The sequence below is a fragment of the Rhamphochromis longiceps genome, linkage group LG7 (genome assembly GCF_057381845.1).
Source record: "Rhamphochromis longiceps isolate RC_006_pf linkage group LG7, R_longiceps_female_GT1.1, whole genome shotgun sequence".
Lineage (NCBI taxonomy): Eukaryota > Metazoa > Chordata > Actinopteri > Cichliformes > Cichlidae > Rhamphochromis > Rhamphochromis longiceps.
This window is the reverse complement of record NC_140563.1, coordinates 9435161-9460195: the sequence shown is the minus strand read 5'-3', so window position 1 is coordinate 9460195 and position 25035 is coordinate 9435161. Positions and strand designations below refer to the sequence as shown.

The 25035-nt window shown below is 40.9% G+C and overlaps 1 protein-coding gene across 7 annotated transcripts in view; it reads right to left on the bottom strand.

Annotated features, from left to right (window-relative positions):
* shank3a (SH3 and multiple ankyrin repeat domains 3a) overlaps positions 1-25035 on the bottom strand; it is a 251622-nt gene that overhangs the window by 152264 nt on the left and 74323 nt on the right. For all 7 annotated transcript variants that reach the window (XR_014912524.1, XR_014912525.1, XM_085412006.1 and 4 more), the window contains one exon: positions 23061-23561. Coding sequence is in view for 5 of the 7 variants with exons in the window: in XM_085412006.1 (XP_085268132.1) it covers positions 23061-23366 (306 nt within the window). In the remaining 2 variants the exon portion in view is untranslated. The remainder of the gene's footprint in view (positions 1-23060; positions 23562-25035) is intronic.

Below are 25035 nucleotides of genomic sequence, written 5' to 3'. Positions count from 1 at the left end.
TGGGAGAAGGGAGCCGGAGATCGACAGACGGATTGGGGCTGCAGCTGCAGTAATGCAGACGCTGCACCGGTCCGTCGTGGTGAAGAGGGAGCTGAGTGTAAAAGCGAAGCTCTCAATTTACCGGTCGATCTACGTCCCTACCCTCACCTATGGCCATGAGCTGTGGGTAGTGACCGAAAGAACGAGATCGCGGATACAAGCGGCAGAAATGAGCTTCCTCCGAAGGGTGGCTGGCCTCTCCCTTAGAGATAGGGTGAGAAGTTCGGCCATCCGGGAGGGGCTCAGAGTAGAGCAGCTGCTGCTCCACATCGAAAGGAGCCAGCTGAGGTGGTTCGGGCATCTGACAAGGATTCCTCCTGGGCGCCTCCTGGAGGTGTTCCGGGCATGTCCCACCGGGAGGAGGCCCCGGGGCAGACCCAGGACACGCTGGAGAGATTATATCTCTCGGCTGGCCTGGGAACGCCTTGGTATTCCCCCGGATAAGCTGGAGGAGGTGGCTGGGGAGAGGGAGGTCTGGGCCTCTTTGCTTAGGCCTGCTGCCCCCGCGACCTGGCCTCGGATAAAGTGGATGAAGATGGATGGATGGATAGTTTAATAGGTAAAAATTAACTTCCTCAAACCCGAGGTTATTTGAGTAGAAATTGGTTGCAGTTTTGGAGAGTGAACTTAAAACAAAATTAAAATAATGTCAGAAATTTTGTTAGCTATTTCTGGGTCTTTGGAGACGTGTTTTACACAAGTCCTTTTCCTTCTGTTTAGCCATGTTAACTGACAATCCTTCACATTGCTTTTTGCATCGCACCAAAAATGTAATTTTCTTTAAAATTATTCTCGTATTAACAAAAGCATGACCCTCTAACCGATACTTATCTAAAACTAATTCGATGTTTTTTTCCAGAAAAGTCTGTTCTTTTCGCCTTTCTCCAAAACATAGCGTTAGAATAGAGTTAGGGTCTACACTAATGATGACTTAGACCTCACAGGGTTACGTGAACCTGGTCCCAGTACAGTCCCTTATAAGAGGATTGTCTATTTCCAAACACCTTTTTTTTTGTTTTTATCACTAAAATGGGATAAGGTATTTTGGCGATAACAAACAGCAGTCACCTTTTTTCTCTCACTCTTCCATCTCTGCTTGTAACAAGTCAACCATGAAACATTGATGCTACAAGTGAACACGGCACGAGGCCACATCTGGCTCCTCTAAAACTAATATAAACACAAAATAACTCAATTTGTGTCTATCATAACAAGCATCCATACACATAAAATGAGACAGCCTGACTCCTTTTGATAATTACATGCTACATGTGACCGCAAGATTTTCAGTTCGATTTTGAGTATCATTATCTAATAAACACGCTTATTTTAATCTTAAGATTTACAGGCCATAGGAAACAGACTACCATTTTAAACTACCTCACTAAATCCCATAGCGTAAAGTAGAGACACCATCTAAGGGTTTACATCTGAACTACCACCACGTTACACTCCTGAGATGAAGGGGGGGGGGGAGATTGATTCAATTAACTCGGATTAATGGGCTACCATCAAGATTCAGACACCTTGGGAGACATTGCATTAACACACACGTGCTGCAGACTCTGTTCACAAGGAAAATGCTGAGGCTGGACCATCCCTAATTATGGACAATGGTGCGTGATTCAGGCTGTCGATTTGATACGAGTACTTGAGTTTAATTTGTGTTGAAGTGGTGATGCTGTCAAGGAAAGTAGAACAGAAAAGGATAGGTGTGTGCTCGTAATTTGTCCTAAGTGCCACATTACCAGTTTTACACGAATCTTAATGACAAAAGGGGTTTTAATGTCTACTTCCTGTTCATAATTGTTATCTACAAAGATAGCAAACTTTATTTTAACTTCAAAAAGTTGATCATGCATGGAGGTTTTTTCACAGACAACAGAGATCAATTAATTGGTAAAAATATTTATTTCTGTCTGCTGATCTCTTTCTGTGAGCTAATGATGTATATAATTATACTGACACTATCCACTCCAGAGCAAGACATACACAGATCTGCAGAAAAATGTTAGGCACTAAAAGCAAGGTAAGCTTACTCTAAAGATAATTTCATGAATAGATTACTAAGTCACACTCTCCTCTTTGCTCCCTAAAACAGATAAACTGCAAACAGAACAAAATCAATCAAATTAATCTTCTTTATGACCGACCTTTACATTTAAAACAGCCCCAGTTCTCCGAGGCAAGTGCTTAACAATAACGAGATCTCCAAAAATCTTGGTGATCTCACTACAGTTCTTCTGTAAGCTGAGGCTGCCTCAATTACTTATCTCTTTTTTAACATAATTGCAGACTGTACTGATTATATTGTTATCAGGAGAAGAAGAGAGGTGCTAAATGATCAAGTGAGGAAAAGAGAGGAAGAACAGAGTGTAAGAGTACTAGTGTAAAGGACGGACTGTGTCAATGCCTATAAGAGCGTAGAAAGAGGAAGACAGGAATTGTAATGGCGAGTGCACGAGCAAGAGAAAGATAGATGTGTAGTTCTAGCAACTTAAAATCGAGTAGCTTTAAGATGAAACTCGGAGCTACCCTACTTTTTTTTTTTTATCTGCAAGGAACCCTGGACCTGAATTTCTAAAGAGATAGCAGGCTGTAATCTCCAGTCAGCGGTCACTGCAGAGCCATCTTTGTAGTAAACCCCTATGAAGTTCAGGTGGTAAATATGATAGATTTTTATATGAGGAGGAATCATTATAACCCGTATTCTTGATACTAGGGCTGCCACAAACGATTATTTTGATAGTTGACTAGTCACCGATTATTTTTGCAATTAGTCGACTAATCAGATCATCATCCATTGAACGTAAAACGTACAGCTTATTGCACCAGCAGCATCTGCTCTTATATAACTATCATTAGCTTTTAGCTTTAAGTGTTTAAGGTCTGTGCTACCTAAATATAAAGACAAGATGATAGTTTATTAAATTTTAATGAAGTTTGCAGATTGTTTTGGTGAAGTTTAATAAACTCCTTGCTATCTAAAATATAACAGGACACCGGATTAAATTCTCAAGCATCTCACACTTCTGATAATCAGTTGTCTGCTTTTATTCAGCTGTGTAAAAACTATAACTTTAATCTCAGCCAAACCGATTTACTCAGGAACAAATAAAATACTGAAAAAAGCCAAACAATAACATTTCAAGTTATCTAAGTGACTTGTATATCATGTTTAACCTGAGTAGCGAAAGACGGCGGTGGGTTTGAAAACGATCTGCCGGGAGTCCGGTGTTCTCACGGCTCTAGTGAGCCTCGCCCCCGGCTAGCTATCGAGCTAGTGGGTAACAGACGTCTCCGAAAACGTCGGAGCGCTTTTGAAAATATGCGGTGTCTTGATAAACTGAGCAGATATTTGAGGTTTACACAGCTACATTCTCGCCTGAAAATATGTTAAACGTTTATTTTGTGACCCAGAAAGAATAATAAGAGTAATATTAAAACTAACTAGCTGCCGCCATTGTTGGAAACTGAGCTGGGCTGCGCTATGAATTCTGGGATACAGCTTCTTCTTCTTCGGGGTTTAACGGCAGCTGGCATCCTTGTACATGCAGTGCTGCCATCTTCTGTTTCAGTCCGTTATTACACTCTTAAATCCTGCTACTTATTCCTGCGTCTTTGGGATCTTACAAAGCTTCAAACGACGCGTCGATTATTAAATTCGTCGTCGACGATTTTGATAGTCGACGTAATCGTGACTAGTCGACTAATCGTGGCAGCCCTACTTGCTACACACAGAAACATAACTGCACATGGAAATAAACTACTGGAACTGCATTATTTAAGACTTAAAGCACCAAAAGAAACTTGTCAGGGAGTGGGAGAGCCTCAATACTCACTCAGATCACTCGTGATCTACAGTACAGTACAGTGCACCACCTCAAACACACACTAAAAGGTGTTGCTGCAGAGATATTCTTCAGCAGCTTCCTCTGCTTCTTCTTACACCAAACTTTGTGTCTCCCTCAGCCTCTCTAAAACACACGGTGCATTTTAAATGAACAATCTATTTATCTGCATCCTCCGTGGAAGCACGAGCGCAATACAGAGGGCTATCCTGCATCTTAACAATCACATCAGGCAGGTGCAGCACGACGCTGTCTGCAGTCAGTAAACAGTGTGAGCTTACATAATACATTTTACACAGTTTTTTAAGAGAGGAAACAATTTGGTTTCAAGGGACAGATTTATCCTGCCTATTGGCCTGTCTGTGTTCGCTCTAGTGTCTCTTTTCTTAAATTTGCATAACATCAGCCAGTTACTTTTCGGGGTGTGCCAAAGAGCAGTGCACCCCAGCTGGTTGCCAAGGAAACTTGCTGAAATTTACCAGCCTCTCTGATTAAAGCTATTTAAGCAAATTTCTTCAACTAACCTTCCTGAGTAAGACATGCATCTAGCCAAATGTGTAGCAATGCCACAGATCCTTTGATTGAAAATACTTTTTCTATTTATGAATAAGTTCAAAACTATGTCCCCGAAGCAAGAATACAATTCAGCAGACTTCTTTAAACTCAACCTCCTATCAACTGACAATATGAGATGTTGTCCCAGACCTGCCTGTCTGTCCACTGTTGCTATAGCCCACAGTCACTCTTTAGTGATGGAGTCTGTCAAAGTTTAAGGCCCCTTTGTGGTATTGCCAGACCTTTTTGTGAAATTGCTGTAGACATGCCTGAACTCATGTCATGATACAGGTACATCACCTGTCAATAACCCTTCTCTGCTTTTCATCAAATTTAATCTTTTTCATGTCACTGTGGTGATGTTAGATTTTAGACAGCTGGATCGCTTCTTACAGATTTTTTTAAGAGTGTGGTCTCAAGGATGTGTCAGGGAGTGACAAGTTTTCAAGTATCAGCTTAAAAGATGCATATTTCCAGGTGTGAATATCATCCTATTCAAAGCAATTTCCTAACTTCTGCATGTGTTCCAATGCGAGTGCGCATGTTTGGGCACTCTCTTGCCTAATAAAATGCGGAAAAAAGGGCATGCGCGCTTTACTTAATCTGCATAATGTAACCTGATCAATGTAAATAGCTGACCTGACTGGATACCTCCCTGGACTTTTTAGGGGGAGGTAACAATGTTTAAAACGATAACAATAATATTTATATTTATAACAAGGTGCAATAATAATTAATGTGCAATAATAACAGTGTGCAATACACATACACTTATTCTTCTTTTTTATACTAAGTTAATATACTGTGTTGTGTTGTTTGTTACGTTGTGATGTGTCATATCATGTCGTGTTGTGTTATATGTAGTGCCGACGTAGGACAGTTTTTCCAATTTCATTGTACTACTGTACTATGTATGACTGTGCAATGACAATAAAGAGTTATCTTATCTTATCTTATCTTATAAGTGACTGAAATGAGATCTAAAATCACATTATCTGTTCCTAATAAAAAAACTAATGTTTTCATTGTGGGCCTTCACTTCTCCCTGGAGGATGAATAACGTTCTCAGCTTTATGTCTCGCTTTTTGAGATGCCTGCTGGGCTTGAATGAAACTGACATCATCCTTCGAGTGCCTCTTTACCAAGAGTCACAGCACAAAGAGGTATGACAGCAGAAAGATGCCAGTCACAGCCCAGGGTCTTCAGACATTCCGGTAAATTCTTGGAGAAATATCAGCATAATATCCACTGTGTTTCTTGCTTTATAAAAACAATCAGTACAGTGGCACACAATGCAAGTGTGCGTCCCAGGTCACACTGCTTCCTGTATGCCTTCCCTGTTGTCATTCCACAAACGACAACCCTTCACTTTATCAGCTTACCTGCATGCAGAATCTCGGATACTTTTATCGCTACTGATTTCACTCTTTGCCAGGTTGCTGAGACTTGGATGTGTCTGCAGTACAAAGAAAACAACTCCTAAATGGAAAAAGTGGATGACCACACCATGAAGCCACACATCTAAGTCTAGCCCAAGCTGTGCAGTTGAGTCAGTCACAGACCACACTGGTATTTTTTTTCTGGTAATAAAGTCAAGTAGAATTAAAAAATGCAGCAGCATAAATGGAGATAAAATGCATTTAGGTGGGTTACTGCTTAGAGTGACCCTTCAACTTGTTACTTCTAAAAATCTAAAAACACAGTATAAACAGTTAATGATTATGGATGTAACTTTTAAATCCCTGGATTCATCTCCTGTCCTTTAGGCAAGTTACAATTTCTCTAATTTGCTGAAAGAATAACCTTATCATTTTAGTCTTTATTAACTGGTGAGTAGATATCATTTTCATGTCCTATACTTGCATAAAACTATTAGTAACAGCTCTTAAAATAAATATTTTATTATATTTGTCCATCTAAATTTTATCATTGAGGCTAAATAAATCCAAAGGGTCACGTCTTCAGAACAGATTCAACAAAAACCTCAATATTGCAACCTTCATAAAGATATGACTAAAACCATGTATGCCAGCTGGGAATAGTCAGGTTATCTTATGACCAAACATTTTGGCAGTTGCAGTAAATTCAGATCACTGCATCACACAAACCTCAGTGTTGTTGATCTACACTGACATGTTCTCTCATGCAGCACAAAGTCATGGCACTTACATACATATAGCCAGAATTACCCAGTTACTGAGCATACGAACACACACAACATGATATGAGTTCACACATTAGTAGTTTAAGGGTGAGACAGAGACGTACTTTAATTAGGGACTCTAAGGAGAACACAGAAGAAGCGTGAGAAATTATTAGCACTAAGCTAAAAGCTAAAACTGGGGGTCAAGGCACATGTCAGGTTGCGCACTTATTTATTTTATTATAAAATATAAAAATAACTGGGTACTCACAAAACTAGCTAAAATAGGATACATTGTCTTTAGTTTTGTTCATATTAGTCAAATTTGTTATTGCACGACACTTTCTTTCACATCTTTGTGTCTTCACTTGGGAGTTCACACACAGACAACTGCACTTAAAAAGTGCTGTATTTATACACACCAGCACGCCCGTCCAACTGCTTTTTAACACAAATATCTAATCAACCAATCACATGGCAGCACCTCTGTGTATTTTGACAGGTAGACATGGTTAAGATGACCTGCTAAAGTTCAAACAGAGCATTAGAATGGGGAAGAAAGGCAATTTAAGTGCTGGTTGCCAGATGGACTGGTCTAAGTACTTCAGAAATTACCGATCTCTTGGGATTTTCCCATGAAACCATCTCTAGGGTTTATGTAGAATGGTTTAAAAAAGAAAAATAGGCAGTGCTGTGCAGTTCTCTGAATGTAAATACTCTGTTGATGTCAGAGCTCAGAGGACAATTTTAAAAAAAGCTTTGAGCTAACATAACAGCAATCCAAACTCATATCACAACTTCTAAAACAAAGGTATGCAGACAAGCATCTCTGAATGAACAACACTTCAAAACTTGAAGCAGATGAAGCACAGCAGCATAAGTTCAAGCCATTCATGTCAACTAAAAGCAGTAAACCGAAGCTATAAATCATACAGGCTTGCAAAAGTTGGACAATAATTTAATTCAGTGCAGTTCAATTTTATTTATATAGCACAAATCACAGTCACCTCAAGACAATTTATACTAAACAAGGTAAAGACCCTTCAATTTTCAATAATAAAATAGAAGATCTAAAATATGTTCCCTGGACTGATAACTCTCAATTTCTGCTGAAAATATGCCTTGTATCAAAGGCTGAGGTTGTTGGTGATGTAATGGTGTGGGAGATCACTTTTATGGCACACTTTGGGCTCCTTAGCATAAAATGAGCATCATTCCAACGCCGCTGCCTACCTGAGCGTTATTACTGGCCATGTCGATCCCTTTATGACCACACTGTACTCATCTTTGGATGGCTGCTTCCAGCAGGATAATGTTCCATGTCACAAAGCTCAGCTCAGCTCAAACTGGTGTCTTGAACATGACAATGAGTTTACTTAAATAGCCTCCACAGTCACCAGATCTAAACCAGGGATGTACCTACAAATCTTCGCCAACTGTGAAATGGTATCATAATGGTTTATTATTGCAGTACGTTTTCCGAACTTGTTAAAAAATGCCACTGACAAGTATACTCCATGTTATAAGAACTCTTTAGAATCTTCTACTTCCCATCTGTCTCATTCAGACACCAGGTTCTTTATGCATGCATAATTGGACAAGGACACACACCAGCACACGCAACAAATATCGATTAAAGTCCTCTTTTCCATTACTGTTGACAGGCGAGACTGATATGCCAACAAGATTTACAGTTAACGCCAGTCATCACTGAGATATGAACACTCCAATAAGACACAGACTCAGAACTGCATAGTCAAGTCAAGTCAAGTTTATTTATAGAGCACATTTAAAAACAACCAAGGCTGACCAAAGTGCTGTACAGTAAATACAGATAAAAATACAATAGAACACAATTTCGTAATAACACCTCGCTGATAAAAATAAAATAAAAATATATAAAACAAATAAATTAAACCTTTCTAAAAGCCAATGAAAAGAGGTGAGTTTTAAGAGCGGTTTTAAAAGTTTCTAGGCTTTTGGAGAGTCTGACGTGAGGAGGTAAACTGTTCCACAGTCTGGGTGCAGCCACAGCAAACGCCCTCTCTCCCTTTGTCTTTAATTTATACCTGGGAACATCTAAAAGCATCAGGTCGGCTGACCTCAAAGATCTCCTGGGGCGATAAGTACTAAGGAGTTCTGACAGGTAAGAAGGTGCAGTGCCATTTAAAACCTTAAAAGCCAGCAATAAGATTTTAAAATCAATCCTAAAGGCAACTGGGAGCCAGTGGAGAGAGCAGAGAACCGGAGTGATGTGGTCTCTTTTTTTTGAACCGGTCAACAGGCGAGCGGCAGCGTTCTGCACCAGTTGAAGGCGATGTAGACAGGAACGATCTAGGCCAGCATAGAGGGAATTGCAGTAGTCTAGCCGTGAAGTAATAAAAGCATGGACCACTCTTTCTAGATCGTTCCTGCAAAGGTAAGACTTGACTTTGGCTAAAATCCGCAAATGATAAAAAGATCCCTTAACTACAGAGCTGATTTGTTTATCAAGTTTAAAAGCATTGTCAAAAATAACACCAAGACTCTTAATGGAAGAAGTGCAATCGGAGGTTAGGGGTCCCAAAAAGTCAAGAGAGAAGTTGGGATCTTTAGGAAGCCCAAACACAATGACTTCAGTTTTGCTTTCATTAAGGTGTAAGAAGTTAAGAGTCATCCAAGTCTTAATGTCAGACAAGCAGGAGAGTAGCGGCTGCAAAGAAACATTGCAGTTCAACCTCAGAGGGAGGTAGATCTGAATATCATCGGCAAAGATGTGGAAGGACACATTATGTTTACGGAGCACATCGCCCAGAGGGAGCAAGTACAGAATAAACAACAGGGGGCCTAGTATGGACCCCTGAGGTACGCCACAGGTTAAAGGAGCTCTGGGAGATGACAGTTCACCAAGGTGAACAGAAAAACTCCTATTATTCAAATAGGACTGGAAAAACTTTAAGACAGTGCCCTTTAAACCGACACAATGTTGAAGGCGGGATAGCAGTATGTTGTGATCAACAGTGTCGAAGGCTGCTGTCAGGTCCAGGGTTACTAAGACAGCAGCACAACCAGAGTCAACAGTTAAAAGCAAATCATTAAAAACTCTCAGAAGGGCGGTTTCTGTGCTATGCCGAGCTCTAAAACCAGACTGGAACTTCTCATAGAGATTGTTATTGTCAAGAAATAGCTGGAGCTGCGTGAGGGCGGCTCGTTCCAGTACTTTAGACAGAAAAGGGAGGTTGGAAATGGGCCTATAGTTAGAGAGTAGGGATGGATCTAGATTAGGCTTTTTAAGGAGAGGTTGAACAACAGCGTGCTTGAAGGGTGTTGGAAAACAACCAGAACTGAGGCAGGCATTGATCAGGACCAGAAGGAAAGGTCAGACTGAGTCCAGAACCTGCTTCAGAAGCCGAGAGGGGATAGCATCGGTGGAACAGTTGGTAGTCTTAACCTTGCAGACTATTTCATGCAGCTGAGAGAGAGAGATTGGTTCGAACTGATTAAAGGCAGAATGGCACAAAGACAAAACACAGGGATTGGAAGGTGAAGATGGAATGACAGACTGCAGGGAGGAAATCTTGTTTACAAAGAACTTTAGAAAGTCATTACAGAGGGTGGCAGAAGGTGTGAGGCTGGTGGATGTGTAAGGATTTACAATGGAATTTAAAACACGAAACAGAGTCTGAGGTTTATGGACACTACTGCTAACCAGGTTTGATATGTAGGAGGACTTGGCCTCTTTAACGGCTTTCTGATAGGTTGAAAGAGAGTCTCTGAGGATATTAAAAGAAATGTGCAGCTTGTCCTTTTTCCATTTTCTCTCAGCACACCTACAGGTGCGCCTGAGAGCACGAACAGAGTCTGTAATCCAGGGTTCAGCGTGAGCTTTGGGACGGAGTGTTTTTAGGGGAGCGATGAGGTCCAAAATAGAAGTACATGTTGAGTTGAAAAGAGCAGTTAAATCTTCTGCACACAAGGAATCAATCCAGTCCACCGTGGAGAGCTCAGAGTTGCTAAAAGTAGCAGAAAACTGAGATGGTACATGGGTATTGATGATCCGGTGACGGCGTGAAGGAGGTTTAACTGCAGCATCAGAACAATGTGCAGTGGCAGAAAATAGAACAGGAAAATGATCGGAGATACACGCACTCTCACAAATTTCAGAGATGTGGATACCCAAGCCGTGAGACATGACAAGGTCCAAAGTGTGACCCTTCTCATGTGTGGAGCCAGACACACACTGAGTAAGGTTGAAGGAATCCAACAGTGAAACAAAGTCTCTAACCAGGGGTTTAGATGGACAGCACACATGAATATTCAGGTCACCAACAATAAGAAAATGATCGAAATCTACTGAAAGCCCTGAAAGGAATTCCCCAAACTCACTGATAAAGTCCTTGTTAAATTTGGGAGGACGATATACCACTGCAATCAGTAACGGAGTGGATGAGTTTAGTTTAAAAAGCTGTAGTTCAAAGCTGGAAAAAGAGGAAAAAGAAATCTGATGGCAGTCATAAACAGATTTAAAAACACAGGCGAGGCCTCCGCCTTTGCCAGAGGACCTGGGAGTGTTTAAAAAACAACAGCCTGGAGGAAGAAGCTCAGAGAAAGCCACAGTCTCACCAGCGCGTAACCAGGTCTCCGTCAGGAACATAAAATCCAAGTCGTAAGAAGAGAAAAAATCCTTGAGCAGAAACGTCTTATTGGAGAGGGATCGAGTGTTGATCAAAGCCATAGATAAGGTGAGATCAGTAGCTGTCATCGGGGTTGATATGCGGGTGAGTGGGCGTAGGTTAGAGTTTGTAGCACCAAATCTGCGGATCTGTGGCTGTAGGAGAGCCGATGACCGAGGACCCGGAACGGAAACAGCGAGCGACGGACCCGGAGAGTCACGCAGGAAGGGAGCAAACACCAGGCGTGGGCCGGAGATGGCAGAGAGTCGCCTACCAGAGGAGAACGCCGCCGCCGGCATGGCGAGGAGTGAGCCAGATGACCGAGGGAGGCGCGGGCCAAGAAGCGGGCCTACCGGTAAAGCCGGAGCAACAGCAGGCGGAGTTTGAGAGACGGTTTTCACCCAGGGTCCTCTGGGCTGGAGTGAGCCCCTCACCGCAGCAGAGTAGCAGAAACCCATCTGAGCGAGGGGAGGATCAGCCAGGCAGGAGAGTGATAGAAATGCCTTTGTGCGAGCCAGGAGACCACTTCGCTTCCCTCGTCTTCTCCAACGTTTTTTCCGGTGTAGCTTGGGAGGGAGGAACCAGGTGCGACGTAGGTAAGGTGGAATACCATCGAACAGTGGAGGCACACCGCTTGTTTGTCCATCAAAGACAGAGGACAAAGGTGCTGACACTGCTGAGTCTCGAATAATAAAGAGAGTTTGCCGGTCATAAGTCCGGAGCGAGTTGATTTCCACAGTTAAGGCAAAGAACAGCAAACAAAAAACCAAAAGACAGGAGGAGGAGTGACGGCGAGCCGAACATACTGGCGCCATCTTGTACTAAAAATAGGCACATAAACACTTAGATACTACACAGCGATTTGCAATAAATAAATACGTTTGTACCTGCTTTTACTCTTTTTTGCATTTTGGATTAGATTACTTTGAAACATTTTTAAAACCTTCACTATAAAAACTGTATTTTTAACCAAACCCCATTTTGATTTATCCAGCAGCTAACTGTGAAATTACAACCTGGCTGCTCTATAAGCATCCGTGTGATAAAATCAATTCGATCTAGAGAAGCAGAGAGTTCAAGGTAGGTAAGACAACACTGTGTGCGTAATCTTTTAAAAATTTTAGCACCGCATCAAGACAGTGTGCGAACCTACACTTAGACAGAAGATTTTTTTGTCTTTTATATGCAACCAAAACTAATTATGTCATGGTTATTCTTTTTCATGAGCCACAAAGACTGTTTATCTGTTGCTTTATTTCACTACAGTTAAAACAGTAGAAGCTGAGCTCCTCTGCTGAGAATAGAGGGCTGTAGCAGTTCACTACTGTAGTGCAGGCTATTGGAAATGTTTGTATTGCCTAGGGGCTTCCTTTTCCCCATTGGCTGCAAAGAAGAGAGTCTTACTGTATTGACTTCAAGTATTGTGTTTAAAATGTCTCCAAGAGCACTATCTACTGCACATAGCATTTGATTTTAACTTGATGGTCAAACAGCTGAAGGCTTATGCAATTAGATGCTTTTGGCTTGAAACACAGGACATGCCAGCCATCTATATCTATATAAGCATTGTTGGTTATAGATATAATATTACAATGGAGAGGGATGTCCTCCCTGCACAAACACAATTAATATCTAGACCACTCTTGTGACAAAAGGTCAGTCTGACTGGGCTAATATTAATATCTCTTTATATTCCCAGGCTTCTCTCAGACTAGACTCAGGAAAAAGATAAAAATGAGGATAACACACAAAAGACAGAAAGGGCTAAAAAAGTAATACAGAGGAAAAAAAGCAATGGATTGGTATAAAAAGATCAATGAAACAATCACAGTATTTAATGAGAAATAACTTTCCTATAGTTAGAGCTTGACCGCAGGGGTCCTATTCCTCTGCGGGGCAACCTGCATATGGCCAATAAAGCATTCATTCAATTCAATTCAATTCAAACTAATATTGTAATGAAAAATGTTAAAGTAAAGAAGAAACACCCTTCAGTTACTGTACGAGTGTTGATAATGTACAGCTTGTCTACCACAGGCAACTCTTCAACATCCCTGACAGCAACAATGTTTATAATGTCACAAACACAACAACCTGCTGATGTGAGTTGACTAAAGCATGAATGAGTTAATAAATAACTACACATACAACTTTAAGAGAAACCTGTTCATGTTTTGTGTGTCTAAAAGAAAAAAAAAAGAGCCAATAAAGCATTTTTAAATCACCAACTATTAGTATCAGTCTTAAAAATCCTATATTATTATGACTTGACATAATAATAATAATTTAAGAATAACCATAATCTTGGTTGATCATTTTAGGACACTAATATATTGTCTATACTATTATTATTTTGATAATATCAACAAGAAATAACTAATCGAACTAACCCAGATCGTATGAATAACAACACACAACTAAGCCCAATTACAGAAACAGAGTTCGAGATTTAACTCAGTTGCCAATCTTCTCAGGAGTGGATGTTCCAAATTCACCCCAAGGTGAACAAACCACCAGACTTTTGGAGCAATGTCCTCTGGACAGGTGAGACCAAGAGGTTTAATCATAAAGCACAGTGCCATGTTTAGAGAAAACCAAACACAGCATATCAACAAACACCTCATATTGGTGGATGGGTGACGTTTAGATGACTTTTTATTATTTTCATTCATTATTATGCATCAAGATGTAAAAGCTATGCAATAAAGATGAGAGTAATTAAATTTTGGGGGGGTCAAGTACAGTTCTAATACAAGAAAAGAACCTTAAAGCAACAACCACGAGGGTTGGCTTTGTGGATAGCTTATTTTAGCTATCCTGCTACAAATTTGATGTTTTCATTCACTCTCGCTTGTAATACCTCTGCTTTCTGTGGTAAGCTCACTGCAGAATACCTGCTCAGCACCAATGAGCCAAAACATGCTCTTAGCAACTTACTGTTGAACATGGAAGCTTGTCAGACACATAAAACGCTTCTAAAAAGGTAGTTAACAAAATTAACAGTTTACAAACTTAACAATATCTCCAAAGGTTAATACTGTTCATCTGGACGTAGCGTTTTGTGGGAGAAACGTTTCGTCACTCATCCAAGTGACTTCTTCAGTCTCAGCTGACTGCAGGTTTCCCCAATCTTATAAACAGTACATTTGCATAATGACTGAAACCAGCCCACTGAAGGAACAATGGGCTGGGAGGTCAGTTCCTTAATCTTAATTATGCAAATTCTCATGACCACTGACCAAACCCACTGATCTATAGGGCTTTGGAGCGTGATGTCACGGGGGGTGGGCGTGGAAAGGATTTTGGCCCGATCCGCCATTTTGGGGGTCTAGCGCAAGTGAAAAGGGAGCGAAGTCACACACAACAGCCATGGTTCGTATTTGCTGTGTGGTCGGCTGCAATGTTCGATCGCACGACCGGCAAGAGAATAAGCTTGAAAAGGGTTTATCTTTTAATTCTTTCCCAACCCGGAAGCAACATGAGGCAGCTCGTGTATCGATGTTACCAAACGAAGGCGTCCAGCCTGGATAGCAGCTGTGAGACGAGCTGACGTGTAGTTCTCTTCCATCTCCAAATATCTGTTGGTGCTCCAGACATTTTCATTCCGGTAAGTTCTAAATATGTTCATATCACTCTTTATAGCCTATTAGTTTTATTTTCTATGCGCTCTGCGGTCATAGCAAATTAGAACAAACATCCTACTGAGTGATTTTGCAGAACTACCTTCTATCAATAGAGATGCTAATTATTTGGCATTATTGCAGCAAACCAGCCTATGAAATGGATGAAACATCGTGACTGGGTTCCAGTGCTACAAAAGGGACCTGCTTCAAACATACCACCATGCCAATCAGATTACTTCTTCCATGTGAGGGTGAAGAGGTGACCCTCCTGGATAAGATGGTGAAGGTTTGCTGCGTTTTGGTGAACAGTGTGATAATAAAACCAGGGAAAAATGAAACCTGCTCCTGTTAAATATTCTTAAGTATTGTGCTGTTAAAATTGCTGTATTTTTTCAAAAGATACAGTAAATAATGTTAGTAGTGGGTGATGTCATGTAAACACTCATGATTTTGTGTAAACATTTTGTCATTTGTAAACTATAAATGACATGGATTCTACATTGTAACTGATGTGATGTTCTATAAGGTGGTTTCAATTAAAAAAAAAAAAAGAGGCAAAAATTAGTTTGTTTCTTTATTCAACTTTTGAACAGTGGTACTCAGTCAGTATATGTTCAGTAAATGCAAATTATTTACACGGCAGTGCACTACAGGCATAAATCTAGACCCCTAGATAAAACATTATGGGTCATTCCCACAACCCACAGCTTTACTGTGTTCCAGCAAAGTATCCAATAGCAGTGACAACTCCTCCAAAGTAGCAGGTGGGATTTTTCTGTTTTGAGGACCCCTCCTTTTACCTGTCACTACAGATGGTCTGAGGGGCCGATGGCGCGATATGGCAGCCTCGCTTCTGTCAGTCTGACCCAGGGCAGCTGTGGCTACAACTGTAGCTTGCTTCCACCAGTGTATGAATGTGAGAGTGAATGAATAGTGGTATTGTAAAGCGCTTTGGGTGCCTTGAAAAGCGCTATATAAATCCAATCCATTATTATTATTATTATTATGTTTTGATTGAGAGCCTTTTTTTGGGCAGCTGAAGAGGAGAAGTCTATCTTATGGCCAACCTCTGGCTGTATCTTGGTCATATTACCCAGCAAAACCCAGTATGCAGGTTCATCTGTAACAGTCCTTGTGCCACAGATCAACACTGTTGCTTCTACATTAAACAGAAGAGCAGCGACATGGCTGCAGGTCTCTGCGACTCCGGCCATACAGGTGCAGTGCGCGGCTTCAACCTTCCCTGTGATGCTCACAGTGACCCATGGCTGCAATGCTGGTTCATTCAGTCTTTGAGAGTGCAGGACCTGAAACACACACAGACAAAGTTCATTTAAAGACAAGAACTAATGAGCCAAGGCAGACATAAATGTGTTTAATCTACTTTATCATAAATGTAACAAAGTGTTTAGAAAGTTAGCACATACATGTAATTTTTCATTTCTTTTTCCATCTATAGAACGCTGCATGTTATATTCTAAATCTGCCTGTTCTCTGTCAGAAACCTGCCTGCAGAAAATGAACCTAAAGGATGTAATGCAAGGATGTCATCACTTTAGAGATGGAGAAAGCATAAAGTGACAATTATGAATCACTTAATATGATAAGGAGATTCTGCAGGTCATTGATCAATATATAAAATTAAAATAAAATGTATTTTTAGTGACACAAGATACAAACATGGAAGCAAGATGTATAATTAGAATTATTTATAATAAATATGAATAAATTAGTGCAATTTCTTTAACCATAAAGAATAACAATCCTTCAGGACAGTGTCACATCAATGCACTGAACTCACTATGTTATCCACCTAACAGCCTCCACATGTTCTCACTGTAATTTCCCCTCATGAATGAATTTATGCTGCACTAATCTGAATGTTTGCAGGGAAATCAAACGCATTTCACTCGCAGTACTCGAGCTGACTTACCTTTGCTTGAATGACGACTTGTACGCGCTGACTCCACAGACAAGGTACGAGAATATGTCAGGCTACATCAATAGCGGTTGGTCTTCAGGGTTTCTACTCCACGGCCGTATTTCATACGGGTCCACATTTCCAATGCACGCTATTTTCTGCAAGTACCGCTGCTTCGCCTCTGGACGCAATCGGTCTCTATACAGTTCATTCTCTTTTGAGCCGCTTTTAAGCATCTTTCTTGTAGTCGTCATTCTAACACAGTGTGTTTGGTTTGATTCGTAGACCCCGAAAATGGCGCTGCGCTCCCATAATGCATTGCGGCGTGACGTCAACTCCAAAGCCCTATAGCCATGAGTACCATTCACAGAGAGTTGGGGAATGGCTGCAATCACAGCATTGTAAGATGGCAAAAGATGTATCCTTAGGCCCCCTCCTCGATTCAGAGATGGTCTTTCCCTTTTCACGTAAATGGCCTCCTTGACTCCGCGCTCAAACCAGCGTTCCTCCCTGTCCAGGATGTGTACATCCTCATCCTTGAAAGAGTGTCCACTCGCCTGTAGGTGTAAATAGACTGCAGAGTCCTGGCCTGATGAGGTAGCTCTTCTGTGTTGTGCCATCCGCTATAAATCCTGGCAATCCTCCTGGCACTTAACAGCGTACACTATGTTACTCTGTTTGTGTCGGGGGACCCGATCCTTGGGGTGGACCAATTTTTGCCGCAGCGTGTTTTGGGGTTTAAAAGCCACAGAAACCCGGTGTTTAGAAAAAATGCATCTCAAGTGCTCCGATACTCCTGACACATATGGGATCACTACAGGTTTTTGCTTGGGCAGCGGTTGTCCTTCTCAAAAAAAAAAAACACTTAACAATAGTATCAACTGGACAAAAAATAAAAAACAAACAAACTAAAGAAACAGATCGTTTGAGTCAAGGTGTCTGTGTCAGTATTTGGACTGAAAAGTTGCGTTCTTAGTCCTGAATTATTTTCGGGGGCTTGAGCTCAGTCCAGGTCTGTTAATATTTGGTTTCTGCTTCTAAATCTCAATCCATCCATTTTCTTAACAACTTATCCAACTGAGTTGCAGGGAGCTGGAGCCTATCCCAGCTGACACTGAGTGAGAGATGAGCTACAGCCAGGGCAGGTCATCAGAGAGACAGACTACCACTCACACCTACACCCGCACCAATTTACTAGATACACAGGGAAATCCCTTCTCTACTCAGAAAGGCACCAGCAGAACTGTTAATTTGGGTAACACCAGGATAACAGAACTGAAATCATATTTGTTTTTCAGCTACTAAATTTTGCAGCCTGCATTCAACCAATCTACAGTGTAAATCAGGTAGCAGTACTGATTAACAAGTTACTAAACGACAGGTCCCCACTCTTACTGGCTAAGGAAAACAACAGTTGCATATTTGGAAATACGTCAAAATATCATCTGGACTGACGATGCAGGCAGATGGTAGTTAAACAAGAACACACAAAAGGGACAAAAGAGATTAATCTGCCAGGAGGCTACACAGCAGGTACTCAAAACATGATGGCCACATGTTCCACAGAGTACAAAAATGACATAAGGCATAACTGTCACTGGATATATACTCGGTAAATTGGCCAAGAAAAGAATTTGACGCTGGTGATATAAAAACAACTTGAACTTTTTTTTTTTAGCTTTTTTTCAGTTTCTGAAATTTCCACTTGAAAACAAAAATCCTATTATTTATTCAGCAACAGATTTACAACTGTAAGGTCAAAATGACAAGCCTTGGGGTTAATGGAGAAGAGACATTTTTAAACTTATAGTCTATTTTCCACATCACGAGATCAAAATTAAATTTAACAGTCCGACAAAAACTGTCATTTTTTACTTTGACTAATAAAAATTCTAAATTTGAATAATTGAGATGGCGTTTGAACAATTAGTCACTAGCACAGACTTTTTAAAAATTTCAACAGCACAAAAAAGACAGCAGGGATGAACCAGCATTGGATTTACACATAACAGACAAGTATCTTTAGTGACTTTATTTCTAGCATCCTGTCAGCAGCCTTTGAATTTCTTTAGTTAGCTTAAAGAAAAATGCTAAAAATAACAGAGTTTAACAGGTATAAAGCTGGATTTTTGCACCAACTAAGCCATCCTCAGTCAGCTGAAAACATGGTCTATCTTGGAACGGTTTGTCGTGCACAGGAAATTGAACAAGGAGAAGTGGGGCAGGCCTAAAAAGCAAAACGAAAACTTTACTAGTATGTAAAAGTTATGTCTTCAGGGTTTCAGTGGAAGGGTCGCTTTGCAAAAGCCATTTTAAAGAAAGGGAAACAGGGAGAAATGACTGAACAATGCCAAATTATACAAGAACTGGAGTGAAAATCAATGGAGTGATGAAACCAAGTTTGAAATTTTGGGTTCAATGGGTTCCATCGGTTTTGGGTGGAACACTGAAAAGTGCAATCATATGTTTAAACACCACACAGTAAAGTCTGGAATCTGCCTGATTGGCAACAGCATAATTTTTTTGCATTGATTCCAAACACACTGCCAATGCAGCAAAACTATACCATGGAGAGAAAACCGCACAATGGAACACTCCCCAGCATGTGGACCTCGACATTATTGAAGCAGTGTGGGATCATCTTAACAGAGAACAGAACAAAAGGCAGCAAACATCCAAAGAAGATGCTCTTCAAGAAGCCTGGAGAACTATTCCTGAAGACTTCTTAAGACTGCCTCAACTTCAATAAATTGCTGCACCTATTTTGTATTTTCCTAGCAAAATATAACGAAATTAGCGGTGACTCAAGACTTTTGAAGAGTACTGTAGAATGAAAAATGTCAAGGACAATGTCTTTCATGAAATATTAAGCCTACATATGTACATGTGCCAAATGTTTCCAGAAAATAACTTACTCAGACAGCAGTTCAAGACAGTAGCAGACAGGAAAAACAGGGTACCTTATAAGCCAACTACACAGGCAGACAGAAGAGGTGGAAAAAAATTCAAAAACAACAGAAAAGACAAAGAGGGCATCACAAAGTGCTAAGTCCAGCACAAAAGGATGTAAAGTGTAAGGAGGGACACCATATGCTGCTACATGCAAGCATGTGAACAGGAAAATATGCACAGAGACAATGAAAGGGCCTTCAAGATGTCTATTTCAGTTCGACCCAATAAGATGCAGCAACTATTGTTACAAACAAGAGAGCTGAAACCTCGAGCTTCCACAAGACAAATGTTTTTTCAAAGAGAAAGCATACTGCGTGTAACCCTCAAACCCAAAGGTCTATATAACAAGACTTGAGGGGTTTTTTTGTTTGTTTTTTGTTTATTTTTAAAATTATTTTCTCAACATCATAATCGTGACAGATTTCTGCATCTGACAGAAAAATGTATTCTGTGAATGGATAAAGAAATGGGATGCACTGAGAGACGTAACACAAAAATAAATGGAGAAGATGGATTAAAGCAGGTAGGCAATAGTGGGGCAGACTATTTACGTGTGTGTCTCCCTCTCTTTTGAGAGATGAATGACACCCATTAGCGGTATTGGGAATCTATCTTTTTTGCTTCTATCACAAAAATAGAATTTTTGTGAAGCTGGGTATGATGAATACCAAATGATACCTATGGTGGGAAAAAAGTACAATCTTTACAAATAATTTCCCAAACACCCCGACCGGACAAAAGGTGGTACTGACTGCTAATGCAACTGTACTATCTCCTGTTGCCAAAATACAGTTAGAGATTAAATGTTTGCCAAAGACTGAACAGTACTTTTATGTAATGACGGACTTGCTTAGAATAAATTGCAAGCTGAATGACTAAAATCCATTAATTTTCTTCCTTAATTTCCAAAATTGTCTTCCATAATTTTAACACCACTCTTTATTTTACTCCATCACCTAACCAGACCTGAAGAAGAAATTCTCAAAACACAGTTCACATGCAAGAATAGCACCAGAAATAATACCCCTACTTCAGATTAATTAGGCTGAAAAAATACTGGGAACTCAACATAATAGGTCAGAGATTGAGAAAGGAATTGTGAAGGAACTATTAACTATTTTATACTCTGGCTTTACTGCATATTGGGCTGTGCTCCACCCTAATTTCTCGCAGAAAAGGGAAAATGTTGCCCAGCATGATCTTTGCATGGTGCTTCATTCTCCTGATCTAGGCTTGAAACACAGCAGGAGATGTGTAATCCTACTTCAGGCAGACTATTCTAGTGTAATCTCCTGCTTACTCAGAGTACACACGAGTCACTTTTGACTGCTCCATAAAAGATTCAAACTGTCAGAATCTGGCCATCTGTCAGCTGCCTCTATGTTTGTCTGTCAGACTTCAGGCAAACTCTCTGTTTGTCTTTCCCTCTATCACTGTGTCATCCCATATGTGTTCTTGCTTTCTTATCCATATACTGGACTAAATGTGACTGAAACTGAAACTAATAATTCGTGGAGCATCTTAACGTTACATAACCACATTAAGGCAATTCCCCGGGCAATGGGATTAGGAATCATGAACATGAGTGCATGTTTGAGTGTGTAACTGTGTAAGCTTGTAAAACCATGCCCAGGTGTGTGTGTGTGTATTCTTTCATGTAACTGCAAATACTTATTCTATATTATACATATTTGCATGCTGAGAGTTTTGAGTTTGAGCTTGCTTGAAAACATTTTTGTCCACACAGGGCTATTCTATAGCACCTTTGGGGAATTCTCTACTTTCTTTTCAGCTGCCTTCCTTTTATTTCCTGCCTTTATTCCTGGCATTCGGTGCTGGAGCCTCACTAAGATACAATGGGTCATTTCAGCCAAGTATCCAACGACAATGAGGTAATCAACAACAACAAACAGAGCACCAGCCTCTTGCCTTCGCCATCAATGTCTGCAGAATGAATAGAAACGGGACACTCAGCCTAACTTCTTGCAAAAAGCTTAGTAACTGAGCACAAGTATGTAGCGAATGGCTGCCAGGGTATAATCTGTGTTTTGCTTTACAATTAATAGACAATATCTCGAGTATTAATGTGAAACAGAAGGTGAATGGCTAGATAAGTTGATAAGTGTTGACTCAGAGTCATGTGTTATTCCAGAGGAAAGTCACTTCATTTGTCTAATAGTGTGATCTTATATGTGCTACTGACATATATATATATATATATATATATATATATATATATATATATATATATATATATATATATATATATATATATATATATATATACGGAGCGAGAGAGAGAGAGAGCAGCAATAGCTGCAGACATATAACATGGGGTCAAGATATGTTGAGCTGAACGTTTTATTTTACAGCCAATCAAACAGTAAAATGCTATTTCTCTGCAGTTAAGTGCAGTTCCAGGCAATCAAATTGAAGATCCCCGTTAACCTCAAAGAAATGGCACCTTGACACTTCAGTGAGAGATGTTCCACTGCACTGCATTACTCAATGTTGTTGAATCTACATGAATGAGATAGCTTGAAAACTGAATGACAGAACTAATTTACTATGTGCCCATTTGTCCTGTTTCACACCACCCTCTGCAGCAATCACATACAGATATGGACACACTTGTGAAGGCGATCAAATGGTTTCAACAGTCTGATGGTTCTGCTTTTATTTTCAGTGGCTGCAATACTACACAGGTACAGGCTACACATTCAGAGAAACTGCAGCTTCATTAGTGGAGAAACAGTGTATGATTGGACCTGTTATACTCTCTGGGCACAGAGCAAACACAGTGGGAAGACGACATGATGAGGTAAAGTTTTACTGTTTAGGTATAACTGTCATGATTCTCTACCTCGTGCCTTCTTGGGCATTTGCAATCACCTCACAGCCTCCGTTACCCCTGATGCCTTTTCCGTTCCTCCCCCTTCCCTCAGACCCCCATTCTCACCCTAAGTGGCCAGTTGTCAAAGTCAGCTGAAGCCCAGTTAATGAAGAGGTAGATTTATTAGCGAGGCAACAGTGGAAAAGGTGGGGAGGGGAGGAGTGGAACCCCCAGAAGCCAGCAAGCAAACACAGCTACTAAGTGTGCATACCAAAAAAAACCAAAACCGAAAACAAGGGAAAAGAAGAGCATGGGTGATAACGATAAAGAGAAGCTGACGGAAAAGACGAAAAATTAAAAGCTGACGATGTTTAAAAGGACAGATAATACATAAAGCCAGCAGTAGAGAGGTAGAAAGCACCTATTCAAAGAGGAAGGGGGAGAGGCAGATTACCTCTCTTTTATACTCTGGCTACAGAATGAGCTCTTACCGTCTGCTGCAAGTCTGGGATTCCAATGCGGATGACCACCGTGTTGCCTGTTGGCTCCTCCATGGGTGCTCTTGCACTGTTGCTACGCTCTGCACTGGGACGGAAAGCCGGAACACCGTGAGGAACGGGAACGCCACTGTCCTCTTCCCGGGAGCTGCTGCTGTCAGTGCTGGCCCCCTGGCTGCCGTTTGCTGCGTGTGTGTGAGGGTGTGTGATTGTGTGTGAGTGTGTGAGTGTGTGCTGCTGCTGGTCCTGCTGTGGAGGGCTCGGTGGCTCATGTTTGCCGGCTGCCGGACGCAGAGGCATGCTCCGTGTTAGAGGCTCGGTCTATCCGTCTCTCTCTCTCTCTCTCGTTCGCTCTTGCTCTCTCTCGCTCTCTCAACACACATTCAAGCACACACACTCATACAGTCAAACACACACGCAACACAAGCACACGCATACACCGATGGCTCTCGCTCACACTACACGCACGCACCGTTTGCAGCATGCATCACTCGCCTGGGAGAGAAAAAAAGGGAGGGAGAGAGAGGAGGGTAGCAAAGGGGGAATGGGCAAAGTGGAGGGGGTAATAGGAGATTACAGAGGGTTGGAGGGTAAAAACACAAAGATAAGTACCCAAGGCAACTTGAAACTAACACTCAAATTAATAATGCAGGGCAACTTTGAAGAAATAACATTCACAGAATAGTGCAAAATCTCTTGTCTGCAACTTACACACAGGATCACCCTAATGCTACTAGCAAAAGCTGAAAACGAATAATGGAGGGACAGCATGAATAAACAATTAGATAAAACATTTTCGGATCATTCGCATTAACTATAGGCGTGTTTGGATAGCGTTAATGACAGCACCACTGCCAATTAATTCGTATAATGACCTCTGCACCCATTGATGTTGCAATATTCATAATGTGACACAGCTGTTGTCACACACTGTTGATCTTGCTGTAGAGTACTAACACTATGGTAATATTAGGACAGCGTGTGTGCGTGTGTGTGTGTGCGTGTATGCTGGCAACGGGAGGGGGATGTTTGTTCAGATCAATGCGGGGCAGGATTTGGCCTTCATGCTTCACTTTATCTATGGGGGGTGTCAGTGATCAAAAGCCTCCCTGGTAAACAGCAACACACAAACAGAACAAACTGCCTTTAATGTTGATGAGGTTTTCGTGGGAGTTTTTCCTCATTGAGGGCTATTTTCATACAGGTCCTAAGGCCAAAACAAATAAACATCAATCTGACCTTGATTTCCATCTAAATGCTTTGTTAAGCAGGGATCCCGAGCGTTTCAAAGTTTGCCATTGTATATGAACAAAGATGCATTATTATTACACTGACCAACATCAACTTGCGTGGCCCCTGTTCTCACATTCAATTGAATTCAAAACTCCAGATAACAGCAGAAATGCTTATCTGCTGAGATTAGTAATTGGACTCTGTGAGCTGTGCTTGAATATAGTCAGTTATTCACACCACAATTTAAACAAGTGATCTCCTCATGGGAAAAAAAAATGTGCTGTGAAACATTTGCAGCAGGTCTGTAAATTATTAACCGTGATGTTAAGTCAGTGCTATGCCCCATTGTGTTCTCACTGACATCCTAGTTCAAGCTGACCAGACGGCCCCAAGACAACATTTTCTTATTAGGTGGAATTTAAAGAGAGCGCTTGAATGAGAAAGTGATGAAAGCAAGCGGATAACGCGAGCAACTGAGTACGTGTGCATATATGCAATAGTTTGCAAAGGTTTTAGGCATTAGTGGATTGAGTTGTTATCCGTCAAAGGATGTCCATCAAACAGACACCAGATTCTACAGTATAGTATTAACTCTAAACATGTATCCAGCACCATCACATCACATTGAAGCATATGAGATAGAGAACAGTCTCAAGACAGTGTAAACACACAGTAAAAACTGTAGCAAGTTTCTTAGCAATGACTAGGGCAGCATACTTGCTGAAGAGCTTGAAAA